Here is a 25713-nt window from a genome sequence, read left to right on the forward strand (position 1 = left end):
TAATGTACTGGTTAGGCTTCAAATCTGCAAGAGTGCTAACCACTGTGTCTTTAATAGCTTGCAGAAAAGCTATCCTTTCTGAGAACCCTTTCAATAAAAATAATGCCTACATTCTTTTCCTCTTCAAATGAGTTTTTAAGAGGCATTGAACCTCGTCCTGTTCTCAAGAGTTGTTTTAACATCAGCAGATCAGCAGACTTTTCCAAGTGATGGTTTGGAAACATTTATAATAAAATCTGTTCTTATTAATCGCCTTTGTGACAGGGTCAATTTTGTTCGGGTGCTGCGACCCTAAGCGGTCCACCGAAATGGTTGTCCAATCTTGCTTTTGCACTATTCTCCTTTTTGTTTCATATGGTGGTGGTTATACAGACAGCACATTACCTGGCTCACTGTAGATTGCTATCTTTGATGTTTTCCAATGCATAAGAGGTGACTTCTTATTATTTTTGTAGCTTTCATCAGCAAGCAACCTTCTCTTCCAGCTACCAGTCAAAAATGAGGTATTGCAACTATCTATTAATATTAATAGCACATCGTGTTACTTAACTCTAGTATTGTTTTAGCAACATAGCTATGTATAACACTCAACTTACCATGAACCTTACACTAAGGTATTGGCAAAAGGAGTGGGGTGGGGGGTAGTAAAATGGGGTTGAAAAGACAAAGTTCCCCTTCTGATTGAAGTGCTTTATGCTCTAACAATATGTTAGGACTAGATGCAAAAGCAACAGCAGAGACAAAGTTTCCATATCCTCTCCTTATCCCATTTCCAACCTGCTACTTTGGCAATTGCGATCTATCCCCCGGTCAGCTATGTCCCTTCATTACCTGGCTGATGCCTCAATGTAGCAATTGGAGAGAGTAGATTCAAACTTTATTTCTCTAGAGTCAGTAACACCATGAGTGACACAGATTTAAAATTCATCCTTATCAGCTTCTACCTATTTACCGCATGGCCTGTTAGGTCATGAAAATGGGTGGTTATGGGTTGTGTCCACAAGAAGAAGAAAGGCATTTGATACACCAGTGTGTTGGAAGACGATAATCAGTGGGTCAGGATTCATTACAGTAGACACGATGACTTCATTCAGATATATGAAAGCCTTAATGTTAACACCATGACTTGGGTTTGGAGATAAAAAAAAAAGAAAAACTTGGTGTGTACAAGTACTATTCTCATATTCTCAAGCTAGATGCTGTGCTATGTTAATGTGTATGTCATACTTGCCAATGCTCCTGGTATGGATGAGCTGGATGGGATATATATATATATATATATATATATATATATATATATATATATATATATATATATATATATATATATATATATATATATATATATATATATATACAGTATATATATATTATCTTGCTTGTGAACACCAATCATGGGGTACTGTGTATGATGATAAAAAGGAATGTTGGCAAGTATCTTTGTAACAAAATATTAAACATGCATGATCTCGTCATATCTGAGAATATGTCTCTGTACATGCATGTAATATTTTAGTCCTCTGAAAAATTGTTTTGCGTCTATTTGTGTATTCATTTCATGAGCAGTATTTCATTTTCAAAACTAGAATTACTGAAAAAAGCAAATTAGTTTTAGCAGATTATGAGCTAACATATCAACAAAATTTGATTTTGGTCATTAAGGTTGCCACACAGGCTAATACTAACATGCTATTTACCATATAATTTAATTGCTAAGTCAGGGGCCAAGGTAATGCAGTCTTTTTGGTCAAGTAAGTTATTATTATTAGATATCATGGAATACTTCTTTACAACACTTGTGCTTTATACTTAAAATGTGTTCCACTTTTAGTGCATCTAGCCAAGGATTTTCTTCTGCGACTGCTGCCAAAGGTCCTGTGCCTTATGGAGGATACACTGAGTCCTCAGCTCCTGCTCCCAAACCACGAGTGGTAACAACTGCCAGTATCAAACCATCAGTTTACCAGCCACCTCCAGGTAAGAGATAAATGACAATAAGCAATCCCTTTGGTTTTAAATACCTTACTTGTGGACGTTTTAGCATGGTATGCATAGTTAGATGCTAAGGGAAGTATAACAGACTTGAGTTTTGATTCACTTGCAACTATCAATAAAGGACTCCTAACATGAGAAAGATACAGAGGCTGCCATATTTATTTCATTTGGAACAATTCAATGCTGCACTGCTGAACCTGTGCTCTCAGCCAGAGCCGGGACAAGGTCCTCCAGCACCCAAGGCTGAGACACCAAAGTGCGCCCCTCCACCCCTCCCACCCCAGCTGTCACTCACTGATTGCTGTTAGACTAAGAGGGCCACAGGGCCCACAACCTCCCCAACACCTTAATATCTAGTTATCTGGCTTGCAGTCACTGCCATGTATCCCCTTTTCTTATTTCTTTCTGTTTCATACACAATTAGGAATGACAGCTGAATAAATTGTGCGCCCCTCCTACACTGCGCCCTGAGGCTGGAGCCTCTCCAGCCTATACCTCGGCCCGGCCCTGCTCTCAGCCATAGGCCCTGAACACGTATGCAGACCAGATACTTAAGAATCATTTATTTCACCAAGTACAAAGGAGTGGGGAGTTGTACCAGGAATTGGTTTTGGCAAGGAGGGAAAGTGTCTGAAGGCCAAGAGCCAAGGCTAAGACACTACAGATGCATGATAGATGAGCAGGATGCCATCCAGACCATTAATTTGACTTCCATAGGAAAATGCCTTTCAGCCTCGAGATCCCTAGCAAGTGCCAGTCAATACCAAAACAAACCAATCTGCAAAATAATTTATGAGACATTTAAAAAAAAACACATTTTCCTGGCGTGAATACAGTAGTGTGTTTGGGGAGATTCTAGCATGGCCAAGCATTTTTAGGAACTAGGATCTTCCTAAAGACATTATTGTATTGAGATGAGGAAGCAGAGACACCTGTGAGAAATGCTGTTGGTTAGTTCACCTTTTTTAAGGCAAGTCCATATAAATCATTAAAAAAAATAAAAATAAAAAAGGGTAAATGGTAGACTTTGGAAAGCCACAATGGCTTAACAAGTTATTGGATTTAAAGAGTTACCATCATGCAATGGGACTGTGAGGATGAAAGCAGTCAGGATAGAGTGCAAGTAGGTGAAGGACAACTGACCTGAAAGGCTGCCATGTTTATTTCCTTTTAAAAAATATCAGTTGCCTGACATCCTGTTAACCTTTTTATGTAATAGTAGTGTCTGAATCACACCCCTGAAACTAGCATGAGGAAAAAGCAGTCAAACATACCTCAAACATCTGATCTGCATACTTGTTCAGGGTCTATGGCTAAAAGTAGTAGAGGCAGAGGATCAGCAGGGCAGCCAGGCAATTAGCATTGTTTAAAAAGATACATGTCCTTGAAACAGAACATGAAAGGTCGGAAAGCATTTCTAGTTATGGGTGGAGTGAATATAATAGAGTCATAGTGAAAGCAAAATTAGGATGAAGTACAACCAGTTAGAACGTTGAAGGTTCAGATAATTCCTACCAGTTCTGGTATACAGGACCAGAGATAGTCGAGTCCTAGATCAGGGTGGAAGGAAAGATAGTAGTTGCTTTAACCTATTAACGGCAATCTGACTTATTAAAACGTCCTGTTTTACCCTGTTAACGGCAACAGGACGTTTTAGTAAGTCGCTCGCTCCCGCCGCCAATCCGCACGTGTGCACGCCACTCCCGCTGCAGTTTACCGTCGGATCACCGCGTTCCATGATTGGGGAAGAGGATCGAGCGGTCCTCGACCCAATCGCAATGCCTGGAATGAATGGACGCGATCGCGAACAGCGGCCGCGTCCATTCATAAAACAGGAAGCCCTCACAGTGTAACCAAATGTAAAAAAAAAAGTGAAACCTACCTATGAAATGGGAATGTGTTCCCTAGCGCCATCTTGTGGCCAAAAAGTAAAATTACACATACAGACACATACATACACATACACTTATACACAATATTAATAAAATAAATAACTTATACTTTCAAAGCTCCCCCCCCCCCAAAAAAAAACACTTGTAAAAAAACAAGTTTAAAAAAAAAATACATACCGTACATACTTGAGTATAAGCCGAGTTTTTGGGACAAAAAGGTGGCCCAAAAGTGGGGGTCTCGGCTTATACTCGAGTCATAGAGGTGCTGTCTTGACCCATCTCCCAGCATGTGGTGTCCCCCCCCCCCTCCCCTCCAGTATTTCTAGTTTCCATTCCTCCTCTCTGTTCCCCCGGTATGTGCCAGACCCACCGCTAGATCGGTATTTCTAGTTTACCTCCCCCCCCTCCCGCATGTTGTCGGCTCACCCGGCCCCGCTAGAGCGGTATTACTAGTTTAACTTGCTTCTTCTCTTAACCCCCGGCATGTGCCCGGTCCCTGCCAGAAGGCGATGCGCGGTTTCCTCCACGAGTGTCCCCAGAATATGCAAATCCTTACACCGCGCAGTGTTCAGTCACCGCTGACAAGATTCATCTTCAACTCTATCACTGGCTCATCTCAATTACATGCGCTACTGCATAGCGTCACAGAGATGAGCCAGTGATAGAGCAGAAGATGAATCCTGTCAGCGCCGGTGATTGAACACTGCACGGTGTAAGGATTTGCATATTCAGGGGACACTCGTGGAGGAAACCGCGCATCGCGTTCTGGCAGGGACTGGGCACTTGCCGGGGGGTTAAGAGAGGAAGTAAGTTAAACTAGGAATACCGCTGTAGCGGGGCCGGGTGAGCCGCCGACATGCCGGGGATCAAAGGGGGGGGGGAGGTAAACTAGGAATACTGCTCTGGAGGGGGGTAGACCACATGCTGGGGGATCAGTGCAGAGGAAAGGTAAACTAGGAACACCGGGCCAGGTACATGCCAAGGGAGAAGGTAAACAAGGGGGGAGGGGGGCACATGCTGGAGGATCAGTGAGGGATAGTAAACTAGGTAATATCAATGAACATACTCCATGGACACTGGTGGAGGAAATAATGGGGAATCAGATGTTACTACTGTGAGAATGGGCTGTGGAGGTGAGGACAGGAGACAACAGATGGCAACACAGGGAATCTCATTTACTGGTCAACAAACACTTTCAAAAGGCAGATAACATTTTCTGACTTTGCTAATGTGTGGCTGTGTAGCGTGTGCAGCTGTTTGTGTGTGAGTTTTGGGAGTGCAGAGGTCATTGATCAGTGATGAGGTGGAAGGGAGCTAGTCCACAATTAGTCCCATCTCCTTGCCAAAATCACAACCCGCCTGTGAATTGTAGTCCAGTGACTCCTGAGGTAGTAAAAACACAATCAAAGCAAGGTCCCCTTACCATAAATGGTGCTGCATTTTCTATCCTCGGCATATACTCGGGTCAATAATATTTTCCTATTTTTAAAGGAAAAGGTTAGGGGTCGGCTTATACTCGGATTGGCTTATACTCGAGTATATACGGTAAATAGTATTTTGGGACTCGCCTTTTATATTTTATTAGGAAATATTACTTTAACTTTACTACAGAGGGGCATGTAATTATGGACCGGACAAAACAGAAAAATAGCATCAATATTTCCACATAATATTCTGTCGCCATACATTGTGATAGGGACATAATTTAAACGGTTTAATAATTGGGACAACTGGGCAAACAAAATGTGTTGGTTTTAACCACAGGAGAAAATTTCATTTTAAAACTACAATGGTGGAAAACTGAGAAATAATGAATTTTTTCCATTATTTCCTTATTTTTCCCGTTAAAACGCATTTAGAATAAAAAAAATTCTTAGCAATATGTACTACCCAAAGAAAGCCTAATTGGTGGCGAAAAAAACGAGGTATAGAGCATTTTGTTGTGATAAGTAGTAATAAAGTTATTAGGGAATAAAAGGGAGGAGCACTGACAGATGAAATTTGCTCTGGTCCGTTAGAGTAAAAACCACTTGGGGGTGAACTGCTTAATTCAATGCAGGCTGCATTGGAATTGTTAAAACAAAATTTTGTATTGTAGGTTTGGGCACAATCATAAATTTACTAACATTGCAAAAGCCCTTGATATGACCTGATATGGCCTATGTGAGGACTAGAAAATCTTGTCAGCTCTAAGTCCTCAAGAAGCCCAGGCAAGGTATTTAGGATTGTGTTTAATCTACAGCTCTGGAGAACTTTGGTATGTTAGATCGCAGCCCTGATTCATAATTGTTTTCTTACAGGAGATGTTTTCTAATTTTACCTACAAAATACCTCTTCAGACCCTAGCAAATGAATAAGTATTAAAAAAACTAACTAAAAATATCAGTTCTTAGTTAGCATAGGGCAACATATATTAGCAATGTTTGCTTGCTACAGCAGAAAAGAATGGCAGCGCTTCCAAACAGAAGCTGCACCTGAATCCGGTGCAGAGTCTGTTTGGAAGTGCTGCCATTCCTTTCTGCTGTACAAAAACTTAGATATACTTTAGGCTAGCTGCCTCCATGGGCGTCAGCTTGCATTCAAATATTAGAATTTAGATTAGTGTTTAGCACCTAAAATGCATTTGATTTGTATTCAAGGTATGTAATTAGCCTCAGGGGGGCTGTGCACATCTCTGGAGCCTTCACTTCACTTGCAGCCTGTGAGCGCTGCCCATTGCTTGCTGTCTTTTGAACGAATGTTTGCTTGATGGGGGCTGAAAAGGTATTGTATTGAAAAGTGCCAAAAATGTCACCTGTGAAAAAAATCGAGTTGACTAAACTGGACCAATGTGTAGAAATGTAGTAACTGCAGTTTATAGAATCTGCCACTAGAGGGCATTCAAATCCTTATATGTTGTGTAGTTGTGCTTGTATAAAGCTCTTCTCACATTAGTGCGTTTTGTCTTCACAGACACTTTCTCATACCAGCTAGAAACATAAAGTTAGTATGCGAAACAAGGGGCAGGGACTTTAACTAAAGACATACGTATTTGGCTGACTGCAAATTATCTGAATACACCTAAAGTTAATGCTTCATGCAATTCTGGACAGGCTGAGCAAGCAAAAGACATTGCAGGGCATAAACATACTGTTACATCTAAAACATTACAGTGAAACACTGGGCAAAATTTTCTGTCTTCAGACACAGAGTAATAGAGCAAATACAATTTTTCTCTTTTTTTTGTGTCAATCTGGGTCTTGGGTGCCCATAAACGGTACTTTTTTTTTCAATAGATGCAATCTTTCAGCGAGTTTTTGAATGATCATAACTAATCAGAGGGCAATTTTAGAATGTTTCCCATTAACAAAACAATTTAAAAAGGTTTTACATTACGATTCGTTCATAAAATCCAACTTTTGTTTCGATCATTTTTCCTTTTCCAAGAAGTTTTGAATCAGGATGATATCATTTATTGGCTAACTGAAAAGAATAAGAGTAAGCAAGCTTTTGGCTGTATAGCCTTTGTCAGACTTCAATCCTGTTGCTTACAAACTGATGGAACAGACAGCTATATACATCCAACATCAAAAGGGGATACATAGATTTTTTTCTTTTACCAATTGACCAAAGAATTGTATCACATTAAATTGCGTCACAAACAGCGCAGTTTTCTATACAATTCGATCATAAAAAGTGCATCGAAAGTTCAAACCTGAAGGAAAAAATGTACAGTTAATGGGCAACTTTAGAGAGATTTGTCTAATTTCCTGCAGTCAGTAACATCACAGAGAAAACCATGTTCCATTTTAACACTTTGGAGATGTTATTACTGGACATCTAGCTGCATACAGGTAAAAATGGTTCCAGGGAAAGCCACTAGTAAGATAACGGTAAAACTACTTATATTCTACGTTTGGGCACTGGGCAATGTAATATATCTGTAATTTTTACCGATATTTTACTATCGCTAAACATAACCCTATTCTCACTTGAACCCTTTCTATTTATGCTTAACCCAAAACCGACCCCTCCTCCACCACAATTTCCACCTATATCTGCATCGCCTTCACCGCTAAAGACCTCCTTCACCAACATCTGTGCCACCTACTTATGAAATTTATTGGATTGTGCCGGCGCCCAAATGACTCCCTAGGCGCCGCTATAGCCGCAATTAGCATTGTAGTCTATGTGCCGTCCATTATACCATTCTACTGCAGGCTCCCAAATTACCTGCTTCACATCTAGCCATCTTCCACTTATTTGGGGAACAGCTTCTTATGACTGGTACCCACTGATAGATGAAAATTCTGGGATCAATTATTCATCTTAAAACATTTCAAATATTTACTGATGGCTACTGTTCTCTGCTGAGTAAACTACCGTATGTGCTTTCTCCTATCATTCTAAACAGATTTTATAGCAACTTTTGTCTACCTGTTACTTTCATGTTGTGCTTGGTGGTGAGAGGGTATGCATGGTAGTTACCTAAGCCCTTCACCAAAGGCAACAGCCTAAGGGCTCATTTCCACAGGCAGTTGAACTGTGTGCTCAGCAAGGAGTTAACAGGCAGCAGTGAGCAGTTACCAGGCAGCAGCAAGCAGTTGTGAGAGTTACTTGGATTATTCACTGCGCATGCTTCTGTTGCCCTATAAAACCATAAAGCACATAGTGCCCAGTACTGCTAAAAACAAGCTATAGATAGCACCCCGTGTTGCACACCTGGGGGTAGTGCCACCACCTTATAGGGAAAGCTCAGCGGGTCCCCCCTCCGTGCTTGCACTCACCAAAAGCGCGTCTTGCAATATAGCATATCACACATATGATCCACACTCCTCTGCCAGCCAAGGGGAAGTAGACAGTTTGTTAAGCGTGATTCCATTTAATGATAAAAGACATCTCGTAGGCTCACAGTTTGTAAAGAAACGGCTCCACCGCGGACAAACAGAGCCGCTCGCTTCCACTGTATCTTCCTACTTCCGGGTGATGTCACTACGTACCTCCGACTCCGCCCTACGCGTTTCGTCACAATCCGTGACTCATTCAGGGGCTGGAGGACAACAGCGACGCCGGACTTTTAACCGCACAGCGCCCCCTCCGCCGTAACTCCGCCCGCAACCCGCCCACTCTTGTTGCTAGGCATCGCCACAGCGTGCTGGCTCTGTTTCCGCTGTGCAGCTTACATCAAATCATATACCTATACACATATGAAACTATACAACAGACCTTAATAAAATATCCATCAGGATTAAACTATACATTTCAACCCTTACATCTCCTCATTTTGGTACCCTATATTTCACATCAATTAAAATTTAATACCTGAATTAAAAATCGATACATGAATTCCCATGCATACATCCTCGTATAAAACATTATTCATTATCACCCTATCTGGACCCTTTTAACATCATCATTACATATAACTCCCCTAATTCTTATCTAATATATATACCCCATTGCAATAACCTCATATCTAAACTCCCTGTAAACCGCTCAACTTATTTCAATTAATAGATACATTAATGTGCAACAAAGTGGATTGACAGCCCCTCCACTTCTAATCTTTTAAATTTTATCTTATTTATCTTATTTATTTAAGGGATATTTTGGTGCCAAGTTGCGTCGACCCGCCCGCTCAGGTTGTTATTCCTTGGCAGAGACCGGGTTTCCACTTATGTAGGGGGTGCTGCATATGTAGTGAAACCTCTAGTGTGAATACAGATGTGATTAGATCTAATGTTTTCCATCGGGATTTTAAAGTGAGACAATTTATGACGTATGTGGTATATGTTCTTATCTGTGGTTGTAGCCTCCAGTATGTGGGCAGGACTACGCAGCCACTTAAGAAGAGAATTTACCAGCATATGTATAATATTAGGAAAGGGTTTAGGTGGCATAGCGTGTCGGCCCACTTTCTGGAGGCTCACAACAAAGACCCAGGGTGTCTCAAAGTTGTTGCAGTGGAGCATGTGCGGTCGCATTGGCGCGGATCTAATCGACTGCAGCAGCTTTGCAGAAAAGAAACTGAGTGAATCTATAAACTGGGCTCTTTCACCCCAAGAGGTTTGAATATAGAGCTAGACATCAATTGTTATATTGCTAATAATTAGGGATGGGTTCACAGTGTTTTAATGTTTTAGTGTTGATATGGTTAGTGTGTATATACAATTTCATGATACAAAATTGGTGTGAGGGGTGTGATATGGAGATGATGAATTATAATGAGTTATAGTATAAATTGTTTGTGGTATGGGAAGGGGAGCTTTGTATTGAGTTGATAGAGGGGCAATTCATTGGGTGATGAAGGATGTAGGGATATGTCGTTAGTTCCCATATAGTTCCCATATAGTTCCTGGCCTTTAATTAGAGGATGATGGGGGCTTATGGAATTCACTGTAGTGGTGAGTGTATAGGGATGCACTGTCACTTTAAGGGAAACAATGGTGATATAATGTCACTTTAAGGATTAATATATGGTATGAGGGTAGTATATTTAGTGTCCAGGCCTCTATTGAGACGTTGATGGGGGGTGGTGGGATATAAATGTAGCATAGTGGTGATTATATAACGGGATGCACTGTCACTTTAAGAGGTGAATGTGACCGGCAGTATGGTATACTGCCGATCAGTAAGTGTAAGGGGCAGCACTGTCACCTACTAAGATGCACAAGGGTATATGATAAAATTTAAAAGATTAGAAGTGGAGGGGCTGTCAATCCACTTTGTTGCACATTAATGTATCTATTAATTGAAATAAGTTGAGCGGTTTACAGGGAGTTTAGATATGAGGTTATTGCAATGGGGTATATATATTAGATAAGAATTAGGGGAGTTATATGTAATGATGATGTTAAAAGGGTCCAGATAGGGTGATAATGAATAATGTTTTATACGAGGATGTATGCATGGGAATTCATGTATCGATTTTTAATTCAGGTATTAAATTTTAATTGATGTGAAATATAGGGTACCAAAATGAGGAGATGTAAGGGTTGAAATGTATAGTTTAATCCTGATGGATATTTTATTAAGGTCTGTTGTATAGTTTCATATGTGTATAGGTATATGATTTGATGTAAGCTGCACAGCGGAAACAGAGCCAGCACGCTGTGGCGATGCCTAGCAACAAGAGTGGGCGGGTTGCGGGCGGAGTTACGGCGGAGGGGGCGCTGTGCGGTTAAAAGTCCGGCGTCGCTGTTGTCCTCCAGCCCCTGAATGAGTCACGGATTGTGACGAAACGCGTAGGGCGGAGTCGGAGGTACGTAGTGACGTCACCCGGAAGTAGGAAGATACAGTGGAAGCGAGCGGCTCTGTTTGTCCGCGGTGGAGCCGTTTCTTTACAAACTGTGAGCCTACGAGATGTCTTTTATCATTAAATGGAATCACGCTTAACAAACTGTCTACTTCCCCTTGGCTGGCAGAGGAGTGTGGATCATATGTGTGATATGCTATATTGCAAGACGCGCTTTTGGTGAGTGCAAGCACGGAGGGGGGACCCGCTGAGCTTTCCCTATAAGGTGGTGGCACTACCCCCAGGTGTGCAACACGGGGTGCTATCTATAGCTTGTTTTTAGCAGTACTGGGCACTATGTGCTTTATGGTTTTACAGGGCAACAGAAGCATGCGCAGTGAATAATCCAAGTAGTCTGATTGAGGTGGAGTGAACCTTACGTAACTGCGATCCCCTGAACTTTGTGAGTTTGTTAATCCATTGGAGCGCAGTGTTTCTTGGAAAAGTTGTGAGAGTTAGAGAGGCTTATCACTGCCTATCAACTGCTCTTGGAAAAGGGGCCTTAATTAACCAGTACGCTATCCAGCTGACCAATCAGACCAGAGTCAAAGTATCTACAAGCTCAATCTGGGCCAATAAGGTAATGTATTAGTGGCACAGAAGTCAGGCAATTGGCATAATTAGAAATGAAGATGACAGCCCCTATATTCCTCTAGCTTCAGGTACCCTTTAAAGGGAATCTGAAATGAAAATAAACTTATGATATAATGAATTGTATGCATAGTACAGCTAAGAACCAGAAAATTAGTAGCAAGGAACAGTTTCAAATTGTTTCCAGTATAGGAAGAGTTAAGAAACCTCACTTGTTATCTATGCAAAAGAGCTGGTCTGAGCTATTAGGACAGTCCTATTTTCTTTTTACATAAAAAGTAAGACCCAGCTTTAGATAAGGTTTTATTGCAGGGAAGTTCAAAAAGTCATTAGTTTTGCTCTGTTTCATAGTTTAACCAGTTCGGCCTATCTGGACGAGCTTCCTCGTCCAGATAGGCACTGCTGCTTCTGCCGCATGGTGCGCGCGATCGAGCGCGCTCCCGCGCGCGCACCCGCCGCTAGCCCCCCGATCAGTGAATGGGAATATAATTCCCATTCACCGATCTAATTTCCCCGCAGAAATACCGACGCTTTCTAGTGAGAGAGCGCTGTATTTCTGCCCCCCCAGGAAACTTCTTCATGTACTTTAGTTCCTGGATGCGAGATCGTTCGCATCCAGGACTTTTTTTACTGTGGCCATCTTGTGGCCAAATAGTAAACTGCACCCACATACATTTTTAATAAAACAATTCTTTTATTTTACATTTAAAATTAGGAGTTTCCCTCCCACACCAAAAATTACCCACATACATATTTTATTAAAAAAAAAATAAAAAAAAATACAATTAAAAAAACAAAACAACACAACATAAATAGTTACCCAAGGGTCTGAACTTTTTAAATATGCATGTCAAGAGAGTATGTTATTATATTATTTAAAGTTATAAGCTTATAAATAGTGATGGACGCAAATTGAAAAAATGTACCTTTATTTCTAAATGAAATATCGGCACCATCATTTGTGATAGGGACATCGTTTAAACGGTGTAATAAGCGGGACAGATGGGCAAATAAAATACATGAGTTTTAATTACGGTAGCTTATATTAATTTCAAACTATAATGGCCAAAACATTTTTTTCTTAATCTTCCTGTTAAAATGGATTTAGAAAAAAATAATTCTTAGCAAAATGTAGCACCCAAAGAAAGCCTAATTAGTGGCGGAAAAAACAAGATATAGATCAATTCATTGTGATAAGTAGCAATAAAGTTATAGGCAAATGAATGGGAGGTGAACGTTGCTCGGATGCATGAGATTTTCGGCACTGCGGTGCTGAACCAGTTAAAGCAGAACTGAAAACTGTAAAAAAATAAGAGATTCACTTACCTGGGGCTTCTGCCAGCCCGCTGCAGCCGACCTGTACCCTCGCAGTCCTGGACCAGTCCTCCTTTCCCCCGCCGCGGCTCACTTTTTTTCCTGTAATGGAGGTCGACTCCTAAGTAGACTTAAATTGCGCCCTGACCACCCGTATCCTAGTACGCGTTCCTGTAGCCAGGGGAGTCCTGCGCAGGTGCAGTACGAGAAAATCTCTACTGCGCCATCCGTATCTGGCTACTGGAGCATGAACGAGGATGTGCATGGCAAGGCCGCGCAGGCGCAGTTCCCCGTACTGCGTGACGTGAAAGTGAGCCGCGGCGTGGGACAAGAGCATCGGTGAGTGGCTGCATGGGAACAGGTCGGCTGCAGGGGGCTGGCAGAAGCCCCAGGTAAGTGAAACTTATTTTTTTACATTGTTTTTAGTTCCACTTTAAAATACAATGTGTGGTTTGTAATTGCAAGTATGACAGAATGATGCAATGTTATTAAAAAAAAAAAAAAAGCTAGATAACTGAAAATAAAATATGAGGCTCTTTTCTTTGCTACTAATGTTCTATTGATTATATGTGCTACACATACAATTCATTTTTTCATACGTTTTTTTGCTTCAGTGTCTCTATAAATGTGAAACATTGCTTAAAATAAAAGACGATTTAAGAAAATGTAACTAAAACAAACATTTTCTTTTCTGCAGCCTTCCCTTTTTATCTGTATACTTTTATTTTTTCTTCAGTAAATTCGTTCTTCTTTTGTATGCCTGTTTTGTGATGACATCTTCTTCTGCATACTTCTATCTTTGTCTGCCATTTTCATCTGTAAACTTTCTTCATATCCTTTCTGGCCATACACTGTACAATCTTGTTTGTACTGATTTACCAAATCAGAGAAGTAAAAGGGTCAAGAGATTGAAAATACGTTGAAAATATTGTTTTGATAAGTTCTTATAGTACATGAAGAGAGTGATATTGAACAACCAAGATTGTATAGTGTATGGCCAGCAGCTACTTTTCTTCTAGACGTCTGTACTTGAATTTTATTTTTCTAGCAGTTGTCTGCCTTCATTTCTTCCACAAATGTGATTGCAGAGCAGCATGCTGTGCATTGGTTCCTTTCTCAGCTCTTCTGACCAGTACACTCGAAAGGAGCCCGGCAAAAGCATATCTACATGCCCCACTGAGGCTCCCTACTGGTCTATTGATTGGACCACTGAGAATTTTCAGAGTCAGAATCCAGTCAGACAAAAGGATTACTGGGAGGCCCTGGCAGAAGTATCAATGATGCCTCATGCCCGGGCCTGTATACTCTGCTACATATGCTTCATACCTGAAAACCCTGGCAAAAGCATCTCTGAATTTGCTTTTAAGGATTGCTGTAATGTGAGTGGTTTAACCTGTAAATAGTATGCCGTAAGCAGGAGGTGAAGTTAATGCAGGAGTTTGTAAAGAGATTACCATATTCTTCGGAATATAAGACGCACATTTTCTCCCCCAAGAAATGGGAAAAAAGTCCCTGCATCTTATTTTCCAAAGACAGAGAGTCCCAGACTTACGAACGCTCACCGATACTAACTGCCTACTCTAAGCGATGTCCCCTCTGCTCTTTGTGTGTACAATTAAGTGCAGCAAAATATGTCTCACCTCATCCATCAGCTCCAGGGGCGTTTGCAGACCTCTCCTCTGCCACACTGTTCCCCTAGTGCCGGCTTCTGCTGACCACATCATCATTACTAGCCGGGATTAGGAGAGCCATGAGGGAGAGGAAAAGTCTATGATCGCCGTTGGATGTGGTGAGACACAGGAGAGTGGAGGAGACACAAAAGGACAGAGAGAAAGACAAACAGGGCACAAAGGGGAAGACAGGAAGACAAGACAAGACAAGACAAATAACATTATATTGCACTTTTCTCCTGGCAGACTCAAAGCTACAGAGCTGTAGCCACTAGGATGCGTTCTATAGGCAGTAGCAGTGTTAGGGAGTCTTGCCCAATGTCTCCTATTGAATAGGTGCTGGCTTACTGAACAGGAAGAGCTGAGATTCTAACCCTGGTCTCCAGTGTCCAAGGCAGAGCCCTTAACCAGTACACTGTCCAAAGACACAGGAGTGCAGAGAGGGGGACAAGCAGGGCACAAGGGGACACAGGAAGACACAGGAGGGCAGAGAAGGGGGAAAACTGGGCACAAAGGGGGACAGAGAAAGACACAGGAGGGCAGACAAGGACACCGGGGGAGGCAACTAGGGCACAAAGGAGGACACATGGGGACACAGGAGAAAACATGGGGGACACAGGAGGTACAAGAGGGAAACAATAATTGGGGGGGAGAACATCTACAAGATGCTCCTGGACCAAGGACACACTAGGTTTAGTATAATTTTTTCCTTGGTTTTTACCCACTACATCTAGGTGGGCCTTAAAGTCTGGAGCGTCTTATATTCTGAAACATATGGTAGTTCAGCCTGTAAATACATTAGTGGTTCTGATTAAAATGTACCATATATAGAGTGTTTCAGCATGTGTAATAAAGTACTGTGTAAATGTGTGTACAGAGCAGAAGTGCAATTCTTTGTGGCCATAGAGGAAGTGATGCTAGGTTGTATATGTTGGGCGGAGCTTCATACTATTACAGTGGGTTGGGTTGGTAGATATGTGAAGGTGTTGTATGGTTCGTTATTCACCCTATGGGATGTGAAAATTTAAAGGGGGTGGTGTGCCAGGATGTTCAGTGTATAGGGGTGTTGACCATGGCGGTGGTGGAAGTCTCTATGGGTGTGGACAGTGAGGGTGGTGGAAGTCTCTGACATCATAGGCACTCACCAACCAGGTCACTGCTCAGATTACTTTAATTACATATTGTATCCAACCCAGGATTGTCCTGACATTGATTGAGATCCTGCCACCTGCAACTGTAGTTTCTTTCCTAGCTCTGGCTGTTTGAAACCAAGTATTTATTACCATAATTTCACACAAGTGCTTCCTAGCCACATACCCCAAGTAAGGACTCTTCTGTTTAAAGGAAGTGTAGGAGGACCCCATGATGTAATTAACATCCTCAGCAGTAGTGGCATATCACTAAGACCTTTCCAACTAAACTGGATAAATGAAACCCACTGATCTCCCACCTGGTTTATTTGATTCATTAGCCAGTGAGGGAAACGGTCAATGAAGGCGTGCTAGAGCTGATTTGTTACTGCTGTCAATGTTTTTCTACCATAGTTCAGATACACTTCAAATATACTTGAAAGTTATGATTTTGAAAATAAATTTCAGAATATATATTTTGTATAATTATACAAATTTATGCAGCTTGAAATTGGACCAATCAATTCTCACTTGAGCTTCATTCATATGTCCATGCATAAATTTGCATACAAAATTTGCATGATCTGGCATCGACCTAGAATAATTTGCAACTCAAACACCATCCCTAATGACAATACAGTACAGAAATGCATACTATTTCTGTGGACTTTGGTTTCAATTATCACTTCAAAATAAATAGATTTAACTTACTTAGAAGAAAAGATGGATATTCTGCTCTATGCAGTGATAGAGAAAACATATTTTAATTCTAATGGTGCCCATACATGGTACAATTTTTTATTCCATCCAATCATACTATTTCTATGTAGTATAAGGGTAAATAAAATGAATATACTCAAAGGATAATTTAGGCAGTCCCCTTATATTACATAGAAATGGTAAGATTTGATAAAAACAATTCTACTATGTATGGGGACCATAATAAACAATAGCATGAAAAATATGACCTTTTGTTATCAATTGCCAGCAGCCAAAAGCCATGCTTAAGCACACATATATTGCGCTTATCTCAATACTCAATTCCTGCTGTTCAAATGTATGCTGTACACAGGCACTAGAAGATACAACATTAAAATAGTATATCGAAGAATTTTATTTACCAGCATTGCGTGATTCCTGTGCTGTGCACATGACTGCTTGCTGATATCATCCCATGCTTATTCACATTCATGAAGCAAATATCCACTACAACATTACACCAGGATGACTAAATGAGGGCTTTATCAAGTAACTGATCAGTGTCGTGTGTTACATGACTGCTGTATGCTAAGTCTATATTTGTACATGTTTTTGTGTCACTGGAGTCACAATATTACAAAACACATTAAAGCTAAACAAGGTTCTGATTTATTTAGGCATCTCCAAGCTGATGATCATATAAACATCGTAGGACAGCTTGCAATCTTGCTCAAAATTAGCAATACTTGTTACCATAACTCTATTGGAAGGACATTGATAAAGGCTTTCAGCACGTCAAAGGGATCAGAAATGCAGGACAGTTTTAATTGACTCCTAAAGCCCCATCTACACCATGGGACATTGAAGCGAACCGGCGGCTCGATTAGCCGCCGGATCGCATCTTCCGCGTGCCCGCCGCGTCCCCGCTCGCCGCGCGTCGCATTCGATTCCCCGCTTGTGCCCGCTCATCCCCGCCGGCGCCGCTTATCTCCCGCACGATTCCCTGCCATTGTCCTCTCGCGGGGATCAAGCAGGGAATCGGCGGTGAGAAGATCCGTCCTGTCGGATCTTATCAATCGAGCCGCATCAGCGGCTCGATTGATAAGGAGCATCGCGGCTGCATCTACTCGTGTAGATGCGGCTTAAGAGATTAACCACTTCGGTACCAGCAGCCTCTGTCCCCTTAAGGACCAGAGCCTGCTGGTACACTAAAACGCTGCATCCAGATGAATCGCCGCAATAATCCGTCGCTCCCGCCGGTCACGCCGCTCTGTCCCGGCCGCAGGCTGCTCTCCCTGCCGTCTCTATGACGGCAGAGCGCTGTGCGCTGGTCAGGAGCCGCTTTCATTGACTCCTGACCCTGTCACTCAATGTAAGCCAATGGGATTGGCTTATAGTAATGACAGGGCCAGGAGCCAATGAAAACGGCTCCTGCCCGGCTCACAGTGCTCTGCCGTCATAGAGGCGGCAGGGCAGCACATTGCGGCGGGTAGAAAGCGGCGAGAGCGGCGGGAACGAGCGGGGACGCGCGGTGAATGGGACATAGAGCTTTCGTCAAGTCAGAACCGCAGCGCCACCCACCGGACGTAGATTTGTACTGCGTCGGTCCGAAATCGGTTAAAGCAGGAGTCATACTTGCTAGATTTGTGTTACCATGATCATTATTGTAGTCAATAGCCTACTCAGGAATTAGAATTTCTTTGCATTCATTAACGTTTTGTGCTTTTTTATCTGTTTCTCAGGCAACCACTGTGAATGAAGGTGGGGAGATTAACCACTTGAGGACCCACCCTTTACCCCCCCTTAACGACCAGCGCTGTTGTAGCTGATCTGTGCTGGGTGGGCTCTGAAGCCCCCAGCACAGATCAGCGTGCAGGCAGAGCGACCAGATCGCCCCCCTTTTTTCCCCACTAGGTGGATGATGTGCTGGGGGGGTCTGATCGCTCCTGCCTGCGGGTGTTGCGGGGGGGGGGCACCTCAAAGCCCCCCTCCGCGGCGAAATCCTCCCCTCCCTCTCCTACCTGGCCCCCCCTGGTAAGCCGGGCTGCGCAGGACGCTATCCGTCCTGTGCAGCCAGTGACAGGCTGTCTCCGGTCACATGGCGGCGATCCCCGGCCGCTGATTGGCCGGGGATCGCCGATCTGCCTTACGCAGCAGCGCCGTACAAATGTAAACAAAGCGGATTATTTCCGCTTGTGTTTACATTAAGCCTGCGAGCCGCCATCGGCGGCCCGCAGGCTATTCACGGAGCCCCCCGCCGTGAATTGACAGGAAGCAGCCGCTGGCACGAGCGGCTGCTTCCTGATTAATCAGCCTGCAGCTGGCGACGTAATACTGCGTCGCTGGTCCTGCAGCTGCCACTTTGCCGACGCGCGTTATGAGTGCGCGGTCGGCAAGTGGTTAAACCTGACCCCACTCAGGATTAAGAAGTCACTCTCTGTAGATCAGAAAAAGGGGTAACACCCGTCCACCAATGGTGGATTCAGACAATGTTGGAAGAAACAGAGGCACCATGTAACGATCGGTGTCAGCACGCAGAGAGAATCTGATTATTGGCGATCTGCAGTATCACCAAGAATGCAGATATATACCCGATTATTGATGATCTGCAGTATCACCGATAATCCGATATATTGCTAACCTCTGGACACCAGCAAAAGAACACAATAAAGATAGTAATATATCACGGAAGTGTGGAAATATCCACCACACGGCAATTCCTCAGAGGTGTGGTTACCTCTGAATGGGAACCCAGTGAGTGAGATCCTCTAACCAGGGAGAGTGAGGAATCTCGACCCCTAGCAGTAATCGTCTGCTTGGGGCAGGCGTCTCGGAGAGGCAAGCCTCAGAGATAACCCTCCAGTGGGAGATGTTCCACTGAAGGGAGAAAGGTCAGACAGGCAAGGGTTCAGCAACAGAGATGACGGCAGCAGTACAGGAACGGAAGGCAGAAGAGTAATCGGTAATCAGGCAGAGGTCGGCAACAAGAATCAGATAGGCAAAGGTACAATAACGTAGAGAGAGAGAGTAGTCAAGGATAGCCGAAGTCAAAACACAGATACAATATCAAAACACAATCCTAACTAAGGTGTGAAATCCTTAGTATCAACACCAGGGCACTGAGCTAAGGTCTGAGCGCTAACACAACAGTGTATTCACGACAGCAGACAAGGAGCAAGTGAAGTTCAGCTCCTTATATGCTGAGAGTCACTCAGCAAATCCGCCCAGAGGCCTAACCAATCAGGACACCTCCTGAGGTCAGCTGACTGGAGAGTCACCTGACCCTCCTACGTAGGAGATACAAGTCCTGACAAAGACCCTTTGCCTCTAAACGTTGGAGAGGCCAGACCCTGAATCCGCGCCCGAACGCGGACTGAAGTCCGCATGCCGCAATAGAGGACCCACCGCCATGACGCCAGACGCGGCGGCGGTGTCCCCATGAGCCTGCGCCAGCAACTCCGTATGAGCGGCGGAGTCTGCCGGCTGAGAAGCGGAGACCGCCGCCATGCTGCCCTGCATGGCGGCATTGTCTCCGCTATCCTTCACACACCAAAAGGATAAAAGTAGCTAAAAAGGTTAAAAATAGAGGAACTAGAGGTGGACTTACCTCCTCCAAGTAGACACAAGATATTGTTGATGTTGTTCAATAAAACAATTTTACTTACATACTCCAATGGTTCAGTGCGTTGTGTTTTGCAGGAATGACCCTGCTTCATCAGGCAATATGGCGCATATAACAAATGCAGATGTAGATCAAACCAAGCCCCACAGAGGAGCTTGGTTTGATCTAGACCTGCATTACAGGACTGAAAGCATCTGCTGCTAACATTTTGACGCCAGACACTAGTACACTACTCACACACTGGCTAACAAATATTGCTATGATATTATAATGTACTTCAAATGATGGTAGCACACTCTAAAGTAAACAGCACAAAGTTAAATTGTATTGTATTGTATTATTTAAAAGGAAATATATATGGCAGCCTCCATATACTGTTCACTACAGTTGTCCTTTAATCATCAATAGTGATCACATGGTGTGTTCATATGGACAAGAGTAGAAGCCTGCTTATCTTCTAATAGATCATTGTGTTATATTTTAACAGGCCCTGCTCCAAGCTATACTCCAGCTGCTCCTTGTTACTCTGCTCCACCGGTACCTGCCCCTGTGCTCACACTCGGACAGGATCCCTCAAGCCGTCCACCTTGGGTGACTGATGACTCTTTCTCTCAGAAATTTGCTCCTGGAAAATCTACCTCTACTGTTACCAAGCAAATTCTGCCAAAAGCAGCACCACCACCACCAGCTCCAATCTCCACTCCAAGCTACTCTCCTCAGCCAGTGAGCCACCCTCCTCCACAGGCACCTCGTGGGATGATCCAGCGAGCTGAGAGATTCCCAGCAAGCAGCAGGACTCCACTGTGTGCACAATGTAACAGCATTATAAGGTAAGTGTCACAGGGCCCCTAGTGGTCGGAATGCAAATTGCCTTCCAATCGGTTTCAGCACGCAGATCATGCAAGCTGTGGTCGCGATCAGTGGGCAGAAACCGATGGAATTTGGGCAGCAGCTCGACTAGAAGGGAGCCTGTGGGTTACAGAAATACACTTTGCACACTATTTCAGGGTATATCTGCCACCACCACTGGTATGGGCCAGTGGTCCCTACCGACTGACTGACTGATCCTGCAAATAAAACGGTTAAAACACGCTGTATTCTGTCTAGATATCAATAATAGTAGCGACTCCTCAGAGACCTGAGTTCAGTTTCTGTGTATGGCTGTATAGCAGGTGTAGCGGAACAGTAAACGACTTTGATAAAGTCTTTATTTACGTGCAATATAAATAATTAATTATATACAGAAAATCGTTAAAATCAACATTTATAGAGACATTAGATAACGCAGTATGAAAAGAAAAGGATACAATACTCAGGTTCATGGAAGATGTATTTTTGTGGGAAAACTTGTAAAGTTCAGTTTCAGTTTCAGCAAAATTCTTTTGTTGAAGATCAGAGCAAAGTAAAAACAAGATGGCCGCTAGCCATGTGTCCTCTAGCTGGCAGCAGACAGGCTCTCATACAGATGGAATTTGGAGGACTGAGGTCCGCCTGCCGGCCATGTGCTTTTGATGAAGCTGGTTTGGGGGTGTGGCAATGCCAGCCCCCTCTGAGTTACCAACCAACCACAGTTCAAGCCCTTGGGGAGAGATTTAGGCTTAAACTTCTAAAATGCCGTAACTCATAAACGGTACATGTCATATTTAGGTGGATAGCAGATTCCTGATTGTCAGAAAATACTGATTAATATGACATCAGACATTACCCAGGCAGCGGGTCAGGTTCCTGAGAAGATTCATAACCCAATAACTGGACGAGATATTGCCATGAATGTTATATCAGCGTGTTGGGCAGTCTTTACCGAATAAGACTATATGAATTGTATAGCTGTGCGATATACGGTCTCCATATAATAGGTGAGAAACCATACATCACATGCATTCATATCTGTCCTTGTCGGTGCCGCCCCGGCTGGCTCTCTCAGGGCCCACCTGTGAAGCCAGTTTCCTGGCTCTTTTTATGGAGCCATTTGGCTGTGGGGAGAATGAGCTGGTCCCTGTGAGGGGAATGCTTTGCTTACAGGGGGACAGATCTCTGGTTTAAAAAAAAGGAATACAAAAATGTCATTTTCTGATCGCTTTCACGACTACACAACCAATCTAGGTCTAGCACATCAATGGCAATCGGCATTAATAAACCGATTGCGATTGCGTTCTCGTTTCTCACGGCTGTTCCGTGACACCTCCCCCTCCTGATGCTGTGTTGGGGGGTGTCACCAAGACATCCTCCGTAGCAGCCATTGGCGCTGTTAGGTCTAGTTTCCCCTGACAGCGGGACAGACCATCTGCGTTTTGGTGTCGGCTGCCTGCTTTGTGTTGGATCATAAAGTCGTACTGTTGCAATGACAGGCTCCACCGTAGGAGCTTGCCATTGGTCCCAGCAGTACGGTTTAGCCAACTGAGGGGGTTATGGTCGGTAATGATCGTGAAGGAACGGCCGTACAGATACGATTGTAGTTTCTGGAGGGCCCACACGATCACTAGGCACTCCTTTTCAGTTGTGGAGTAGGCTACCTCTCGGGGCAGGAGCTTCCGGCTCAGGAAGAGGATAGGGTGTTCGTCTCCCTTTCCATCCTCCTGGCTGAGGACTGTGCCGAGACCGTAGTCAGAGGCATCGGTTTGCACAACAAACCGATGACTGAAATCCGGGGCTTGAAGCACAGGGGCACTCGCGAGTGCCTGCTTCAATGCACTCGCAAGCATGTTTCTTGCTAGTGGCATCAGTCAGGGACTTCGCCAGGGTACTATAGGCTGGAACAAATTTCCTATAGTAGCCGGCAGTCCCCAGGAATGCCTGGACCTGCTTCTTTGTGATAGGGCGAGGCTATGCCAGGATGGCATCAACCTTTCCCATGTCAGGTTTCAGGGTGTTACCCCCCACCCAGTGTCCTAAGTACTGCACCTCGGTCATGCCAATCTGACACTTACTCAGTTTACCTGTCAGATTGGCAGCGGCCAGCCTTTCTAGTACCTGGGACAGGTGTTTGAGGTGTTCCCCCCAGGTGGGGCTGAACACTGCAATGTCATCCAGATACGCTACAGCGAACCCTTGCAGTCTCTCCAGCAGGTCGTTTACGGCCCGCTGAAACGTGGCAGGTGCGTTCTTCATCCCAAAGGGCATCATCGTGAACTCGAAGAGGTCGAAAGGGGTGATGAAGGTCGACTTTTGCCTCGCGTCAGGTGCAAGTGGAATCTGCCAGTACCCCCGGCTCAGATCCATGATTGATAGGTACCTGGCGGACGACAGCGTATCCAACAACTCATCTATGCGAGGCATGGGGTAGGCATCTGTACTGGTGATAGCGTTCAACTTCCTGTAGTCCACGCAAAACCGAGTTGTCCAGTCCTTTTTGGGGACCAGGACAACAGGGGCTGCCCATGCGCTGCAGGACTTTTGAATGACCCCTAGCTCCAGCATCTCCCTACTTCTTTCTGCATGTCCACTTGCACCTCTGGAGAGACGCGGCAGGCGGATTGCCTGATGTGGGGATGGGTTTTTTGTATCCACTTGGTGAACTGCCAGACTGGTTCGCCCGGGGATAACTGAGAAGGTGTGCTGGTATGGGGCCAGCACTTCTTGTAGCTGTTCTGTCTGGGATGGAGAGAGTTGCGGGTTGACATTTATGTCGCCGTCCAACTCGTGGGTGTCAGCCAGCAGATCTAAAAGGGGGTCTGCCTCTCCCTGCTCTAACCGGCTGCACACTGGCAACACATAGTTGACCCTGTCATGGTGGGCCTTCAGCATGTTGACATGGAAGCTTTTCTGTTTCCTGCCTCCCATGTTCACTAGGTACGTCAGGGGGTTAAATGATTCACTATGGTGTAGGGCCCCTCCCAGGCAGCTTGCAACTTGTTTTGTCTCACGGGGATGAGGGCATACACTTTGTCACCTAGTTCAAATGACCGCTCTCCAGCAGTGTGGTCGTACCACACTTTTTGTTTGGCCTGAGCTTGGGTCAGGTTTTCGGTCACCATTGCTGTCAGGGACCCCATTTTGTCCCTGAACTTGAGAACATAATCAACTACGGAGACATCTGTGGGGTCGCCCTTGCCCTCCCACGTCTCCTGCATCAATTGTAGGGGTCCTCGGACATTCCTACCATACAGGAGTTCAAACGGGGAGAACCCGGTTGATTCCTGCAGCACCTCCCTGTTTGCAAACAACAGATGAGGCAGGTATCGCTCCCAGTCCCCACCTTGCAACTCAACAAACGTGGTCAGCATCTGCTTCAGCGACCCGTTAAATCTTTCACACAGTCCATTGGTCTGTGGGTGGTAGGGACTGGAGACAATGTGCGTCATCTGTATCTTTGTACACAGGGCCTCCATGAGTTCGGACAAAAACTGAGGTCCCTGATCAGAATGCATTTCCGCAGGGAATCCAATTCGGAAGAAAATGTTAAGTAGCGCATCCGCTACTTTGTCCGCTCTCAAGGAGGGTAGTGCCACGACCTCAGGATAGCGGGTGGCGTAATCCACCACCGTCAGGATGTATCGTTTGCCACTGCTGCTGGGAGTAGGCAACGGTCCAATTATGTCGACTGCCACTCGGTGAAATGGCTCACTGATGATTGGCAGCGGACACAAGGGAGCTTTGCGGGGGTTCCCAGCCCTTTTTACCTTTTGGCAAGCAACACATGAGCGGCAGTAGTTTGTCATGTCTATCCGCATTTTAGGCCAGTAGAAATGTCCCTGAATACGGTCAAGGGTCCTGTAGATTCCCAGGTGCCCGGCCAGGGGGATGTCATGTGCGGATTTCAGCACATGCCCCCAGAACGCGCTAGGTACCACAAGCAACTTGGCATTCAGCCCCGTTTCCCCTCTGGTGGGTTGTACTGGCTCACTGTACAGCTTACCACCTTCCCAGTAACCTTGAATGCCGACCCGTCTGCGAGGGGCTCAGAAGCCTGTCTTCTGAGGGCCTCGAGACTAGGGTCGGTCTGGAGTGCCTGCCTGAAGGCAGCACTATCAGTTTCAGCCAGCTGGCCGGTGGTATACGAGGTCAGTGGCTGAAAGTCATCATCCCCGGGATCAGAGGAGGTAGAGGAGGCCGGAGCCCCATCCACCTGTTCTGAGCTCAGGTTCTGAGCAGTCTTGCTGCGAGTCACCGCTAAGACAGGTATAGCCTCAGAGGGGCACATTCCAGAGTTAACCACATCAGTTTCACATGCAGGAGTGACCATAACAGGTATAATAACATTTTCATGACAACTTACAGGGGTAGCATTGAACACAGGTACCTTTAATCCAGGTACTAGGGAACCAGGTATCCTTGAAAGGGGCATATTTAACCCACCTCCCCCCTGTTCTTGCCCCTGGGTGCAAAGTACCTGAGTGTGGGTGGAGTGTCCGTCTCCATCCTGGGGTTCCACAGGGCTTGGGGCAGGTTCATAGTACGACACAAGCTTGCCCAGGTCGGTCCCCAGCAAAACAGGGACCAGCAGTTGGTCCAGGATCCCCACAACCTTCTCTTGAACCCCCACCCCCCAGTCGATGGACAACCGAGCTTGGGGAATGTGAGAAAGAGT

At 44.5% G+C, this 25713-nt stretch overlaps 1 protein-coding gene across 6 annotated transcripts in view; it reads left to right on the forward strand.

Moving 5' to 3' along the window:
- LDB3 (LIM domain binding 3) overlaps positions 1-25713 on the forward strand; it is a 332821-nt gene that overhangs the window by 268049 nt on the left and 39059 nt on the right. For 4 of the 6 annotated variants that reach the window (XM_068258597.1, XM_068258596.1, XM_068258600.1 and 1 more), the window contains 2 exons: positions 1832-1977; positions 20674-21016. In XM_068258597.1, coding sequence (XP_068114698.1) covers positions 1832-1977; positions 20674-21016 — 489 coding nt within the window. Of the gene's footprint in view, positions 1-455; positions 504-1831; positions 1978-20673; positions 21017-25713 lie in introns of all 6 variants that reach the window. The other 2 variants (XM_068258594.1, XM_068258595.1) reach the window with 1 other exon arrangement.

The sequence above is a fragment of the Hyperolius riggenbachi genome, chromosome 10 (assembly GCF_040937935.1).
Source record: "Hyperolius riggenbachi isolate aHypRig1 chromosome 10, aHypRig1.pri, whole genome shotgun sequence".
Lineage (NCBI taxonomy): Eukaryota > Metazoa > Chordata > Amphibia > Anura > Hyperoliidae > Hyperolius > Hyperolius riggenbachi.